Source organism: Schistocerca serialis, chromosome 2 (assembly GCF_023864345.2).
Source record: "Schistocerca serialis cubense isolate TAMUIC-IGC-003099 chromosome 2, iqSchSeri2.2, whole genome shotgun sequence".
Lineage (NCBI taxonomy): Eukaryota > Metazoa > Arthropoda > Insecta > Orthoptera > Acrididae > Schistocerca > Schistocerca serialis.
This window is the reverse complement of record NC_064639.1, coordinates 827,371,433-827,377,432: the sequence shown is the minus strand read 5'-3', so window position 1 is coordinate 827,377,432 and position 6,000 is coordinate 827,371,433. Positions and strand designations below refer to the sequence as shown.

The window sequence follows — 6,000 nt, the reverse complement described above, 5'->3', positions numbered from 1 at the left end:
TCCTGTAGTTTCCAAAATGCTCATGCGAAGCCTCTGGGATATCTCAATCTGCCCTTGGTCAAATTCGGATCGATCGTGGGCCTTCCCCATTCTACACATGGACAGTGCGCTCATCGATACTACATCCACTGTATGTGCGTCTGACTAACAGTCATTCCTTGCCTGGAAAGGTTTATATCGATAGTAGGTCAGTGGTCATAATATTGTGGCTGGTGTGTGTGTGTGTGTGTGTGTGTGTGTGTGTGTGTGTGTGTGTGTGTGTACGAATCCTGGTTGAGCCTTCACAGACAGATAGCAAGAGTCCGTTCCTGTCAATTCTGTTTTCTGTAGAAGCTGATCTGTGTATGAGAGCTTCATCAACCACTAATTTTCTCTGCATAAAACTATTCGACACCAATGAAAGTTAAATAAAACAGACAAGTTATGAATGCTTTATGAGTAATTTATAATGAATTCTTATTCCTCTGGACTTATAAATTTAGGGTATAACATTTTCTATCCCCATCCCTCCTCTCTCTCTCTCTCTCTCACACATGCACACACAAAATGAATATGTGGTCCTTTTTGTTTTATGAGAATGAACAGAAGTGCAGAAATGGTCAAATAACAGAACAAGTCATGGAGGTTAGGCTTTCTATCTTTTTTAATAAAAGAAACCCTACAAGAATAACAACTTTTCACAACATTCTTTACAACCACATAATGTAACGTTTTGTCAAAGTTTACAACAACAATTCAAATTTTGTTTCTCAAGTGACTACAAAATGTTGCTAATGTGGGCACAGATGTTTTACAATATATGAAATACTGTTGGTCACTTCTATTTTATCTTTCAATTTAAATGCAGTTTAGTACCAAATGGTGACAGTCACAGATACTGTTGGATATTATTATGACATTTTCACAGAAATTTTGAAATAAGATATTGTCAGCAACTTCTTTCGGCACTGCTACTACATTGTTACTGATCACGCACAACGGCATACAGTTTGATGTAACACTAGGAATAACAGTAACTGTAAAGGTTTCACAGTGAGATGAGACAGATTAAAATCACATTCTTGCACTGTAGCATCAAATTACTTGTTTTTGCTTGTTACTTTGAGAGCAAGAACACATTTTGCCACAAAAACTTTAGGCGGATATAAAAATAAAATAGCTCAAACCTCTCAAGTAGGGAAAAAAGGTCCAACAACTGAGAGATTTTGTATTCAGTTTTGGAAGATGCATGTGGCAGGATATTAATGATATTTTTTAAATGACTGCTATTCTATGAAAAGAAAGCAGGAGCATACCGTAGATTAAATTCGTGAAAGTACAGTTTATTGATGCTTCACATTAATTTGTTTAGCACGGTTTGCATACAAGAGAATTCAATTTCCTACTCTAAAATTAGAATTTATATTAAAAGAAATTTTTTCTCAGAACACAATTTATTAATCATTTATGAGATGTTGAATGCAACGCTAACTAATTTTTTCAGGGTGTTACATTAAAACAAGGCACTACAAAAGTGGGTGTCATATAAATTAAGAACCACTGTAACCTAATCAGTACATAAAAAGTTTGACAATTACATTCCATATTTACAGCCAACAAGTACAACAGATAAAACTTTTCTTCTCTCCATGTCTTTTAAATTACCACTCCATATTAAGTTTGGTGGAATTTGGCATTACTGTATACTCCATGTTTCACAGGTGACCAAAATTCTTTGCACACTTTATCATCTTTTAACTCAGATATGTAATTTTGCTCGATGCCTACAGTCAATGACTGAGATCTCCTCCATCAGACAGGTGATTTGTATTACTTGAATTTGGTAGGTGATGAAATTTTGCACTGCAGGCACTTGTGATGTAAACTGGTGTTCAAAATTCTTTATGTAACATGTCAGACAAGTAGTGTCAATATTATGAAAAGGATAGTTGCTACTCATCATATAGTGGATATGCTAGATTAAAAAAATAAAAAATATTATAAAATTAAACTAAAAAAAGAACTGTAAGAAAGTAAGCTTTCAGCCAACAAGGCCTTCATCGGTAAAAAACACACACACACACACACACACACACACACACACACACACACACAAAACCAACCAGTCTCTCTCTCTCTCTCTCTCTCTCTCTCTCTGTGTGTGTGTGTGTGTGTGTGTGTGTGTGTGTGTGTGGGCGCGCACAATGAAGCCTTGTTGGCCGAAAGCTTACATTCTGACAGTCTTTTTGTTGTGTCCATCTGTGACTAGCATCTCTGCTATACGGAGAGAGTAGCAACTATCCTTTTCATAATACTGACATTATTCCATCCTGTATTTACCAACATTAGGAAGTAAAATACTTATTTGACCATTTATATAAATTTATGAGGTGCACGTTCTGAAAATAGAAACTTGGGCTTTCCTGCAGTAGATTATTCCCTGAGTGCTACTAATTTTTTAATCTACTTTCACCTTTATTGATAACATTCCCAACAGTACAAATGTGCTATTAATATAATTTCTTATAAAGACACAAAGAAAGTCAGACTATATTAATAGTTACATTAAAATTTCCTATAGAACACAAAATGTGAAGGAATGACTAGAAACCTTCATTGTTGCATGCTGCTCAATGTCATCCAGTATGTCTTGTGAAGATCAGTCAAGTGCTGTAAAGCATTATAAGGAAGTGCCAGTCTCCCATATTTAACTCTTAAAATTTTCTAGAGACATAAATCTGTGCTTTAAAGCAACTTTAAATTTCATGATACTGGGGATAAAACTGTCCACAATATTACTAAAGACACATTATATTGCCATACTGTTAGCATTTTTGTTGTCATGATAGAAACTACAATTAATTTTCTCAAGTGTCACTTTCATTCTTTCTTCGCATAAAAAATATCTTGGTACAAAAGTTCATCAATGTCCTCTTTTCAAGTGAAATATGAAAAATCTGTTGATTCAACAGTGTCGAAAGAGCGGGCAGTAAACATCCCTGATACAAGGACATTTCAAGATATATACACAATGATTAAAAAAATGTGCTATGAGAAACCATTATGACTTCTTGAAAGCAAACTGTGCAATGTCTGATGATAGTATTTTTGCCACTTTGTCTTGTGATCCTGCCTCCTCCTGGGCCTTTCTCTTTTTACTTTCACTTCCGACTTCTGCACTTTCAGAGTAGTCAGACTTGCTAGCTGCCTGCAAAAGCACATGGAAAACATACATAATTATTCAGGACATCTCCTGCAAACACAATATTTAGGATAAAACGCATGACAGGAGAAGACTATGATCAGTTAAAGAAACAGCTCAAGAAGTCAAGAACGTTCTCCCAAATTAAGAATGGAATTAACATTTAACAGTGTTTAATATACTCTCACACAAATGTTGCTTACAGAAAAAAAAAGCCACTCACTGAAAAATAAGACTCATTAATATGTATACAATCACTCATATTCTATTAAGATGTTGAACAAGAACAGTGTCGTATGATAAATGTGTAGTAGGAAGGTACTGTCTCCACTATGAGCAATCATTATGTAAAAGTGCATGAAACTAATATACTAACAATGTGATGTCTCAATGAATTGGAGAGGAAAATAAGTTTTTGGCCTTACATGAAACTTATTTATCTGTGCTAAGAACAGGAATTAAACTTGAGTACCCTGCCGTCCATGAGTAGATGAATTAATTGTTAAAACTGGCACACAAGTGGCTCAAGCCAAATTCTTGAAGTCACTATGTCCCTTCCTAAATGTTGAACACTTTACATATAGATCAGCCAAATCCCTCCACCTCAGTTCCTTAGCAATTGTGCCATTCCTGTGATGTTAAATCTTGTGTGTCTACACACAGGGGGAACTCTGAAAGACATGAAAATTCTGAGCTGGGCCAGGAGGCACAGCCTAAGAGACAGTGGATTTTAGTCAAGCATCTTAACAAACTGGGTATAGAAGTGGACTGTATAATGGACCACTTGCAAGTTGGGGGGAGGGGGGTGGCAGCAGTTGAACATGAATAAGAATTACCAACGTGGCAGAGAACTTTTACATCGCCTCTTGACAGATTCATGCGCCCCTGCAAGACCCTCCAAACCTTCACATAACATTTGCTGATTGTATCTCAAACACATGAAAAAAGGGAGGAGGAGGAGGAGGAGAAGAAGAAAGAAAGGGCATTTACCACATGATATTAAGGCAATATTATGGTTAAAATCATCAATATAATTATGAAATATCATTTAGCACAATCTTCTTTTACAATATATTAAAAAACAAGGTTGCCTTCTTGAATGTTTTTCTTCACTGAAGAGAAAAAACATATGAGAATCTTCATTCAAAGATTTAGAAACCGTCCCCCTAAAATGATTCCATGGAATATGAAGTGGTAACAATCCTGTAGCAATCGCTACACATGTTTCCTGCTGTGGTCACTTACTTTAGTTCTGTTCCTGCCATCCAGAGATGCAGTTGTTGCACAAATTGAAGGAATGTGAGGTATCAAATTAATGGCATCAACCGCCAAGTTTGTGTCTGCTGCTTGGAGCATTGTGTTAATGTTTATTACTTACTCCTTGGAATTGTAATTCATTTACTACATGTTTATTCTGTTCTTTTCTTGGTGCATACTGACAAGTAGCCTATAGCAACTGATTTTTTCTTTCTGTTATTCTGCATTAAAAAAAACTGTTCAAGGCTATTCTCAGCAAGTGACTGAGCACTTATTAAGTATGGCTGGCACTACACAATCTAGTACTCCCATCAGTGGCGACCTCGATGTGGTCAATGCTGAAAAGACTGGTCCCGCAATAATACTGATTACTGGATGGAATTGCCTGCTGTAATGCACTGGTGATTCGTCTCCCACGGTCTTCGCCACATAATCCAGTTCACTGGTTTGCCCAGGTCAAGGTCAACTTTTGCTATGCTGGAATTACAGCAGGAGCAACTAAATTTGCACTGATAGTGAGTCAGCTCGATCAGCACTATGCTTTCAATGTTCAGGGTATGATCATAGCTCACCAGCTGAGAGTGCCTATGAAAGATTAAAGACTGAGCTTATTCACAGAGTCACAGCAAGACCATATCAGGCACGACATAGGTGACAAAAACTGTCCCAGTACCTGAGTCACCTTTGCGGCAAGGTGGACATTGGAACAGTGTCTGACAATCTCCTGCACACTCTTTGGAGTACCTGTCTGCCGTCAGAAGTGAAGGCAATCGTGTTACAGACAGAGATGCCCTGGACGCTACTGTGGAACTGGCTGACCGCATCCTAGAAGTCATAGCTCTGAACCAACAGATTAGTGCTGTGACAATGTATGGTAGTGATGCATCCATGACCCTTCCATCTCACATGCAGATGATGATGCTCTGTCTGCCAAAGTTGATGCATCGAGCACAGAGACTGGCACACGGGTGTCGCAAGGAGGTCTTAGTCGATACAGAGGACATAGTCACAAGCGATCAGATGCTTCTCCATCCACTTGCTAGTACCAAAGAAAAAGTACACTAGCCTCTGTGCCTGCCCAAATGCAAACGGTGGTCAGCTGTAGGCTCCACCAACTGCCCAACTACATCCTGGCACCTATACATTACCAACAGGGTATCAGACCAGAAGTCCTGTTAACAGACACAAGGTCCAACCTTAGTATCCTGCCCAGAACGTCACTGCGATGTTGCCTACTGTATACTTTGTTTATCTTGTCTGCGGCAAATAATTCAGCAATTGCGACATTTGGCACATGGCATGAAGAGTTGAATTTGGGACTCCACTGTCAATTCACATGGGATTTTATTGTAGTGGATGTGGCTGAAGGCAATTATAGGGACTAGTTTCCTAGCTCACTACCAGCTCCTGTCGGACCTAGCAAATACCCGCGTTGTGGACAATATTACCAGACTTACAGCCACTGGGTGTCATCACAGTGTTAGAATGTATGACATCAAGGTCATACAGATTGCGGACAAAGGGTACTGCCCACTACTGTGTAAGTTCCCAAGCTTAACAAG

At 38.2% G+C, this 6,000-nt stretch overlaps 1 protein-coding gene across 1 annotated transcript in view; it reads right to left on the bottom strand.

Annotated features, from left to right (window-relative positions):
- Positions 1-686: 686 nt before the first annotated feature.
- Positions 687-6,000, bottom strand: part of LOC126458086 (WD repeat and HMG-box DNA-binding protein 1) — a 219,437-nt gene continuing 214,123 nt past the window's right edge. The window contains exon 19 of the mRNA XM_050094903.1: positions 687-3,187. Coding sequence (XP_049950860.1) covers positions 3,041-3,187 — 147 coding nt within the window. The 3' untranslated portion in view covers positions 687-3,040. The remainder of the gene's footprint in view (positions 3,188-6,000) is intronic.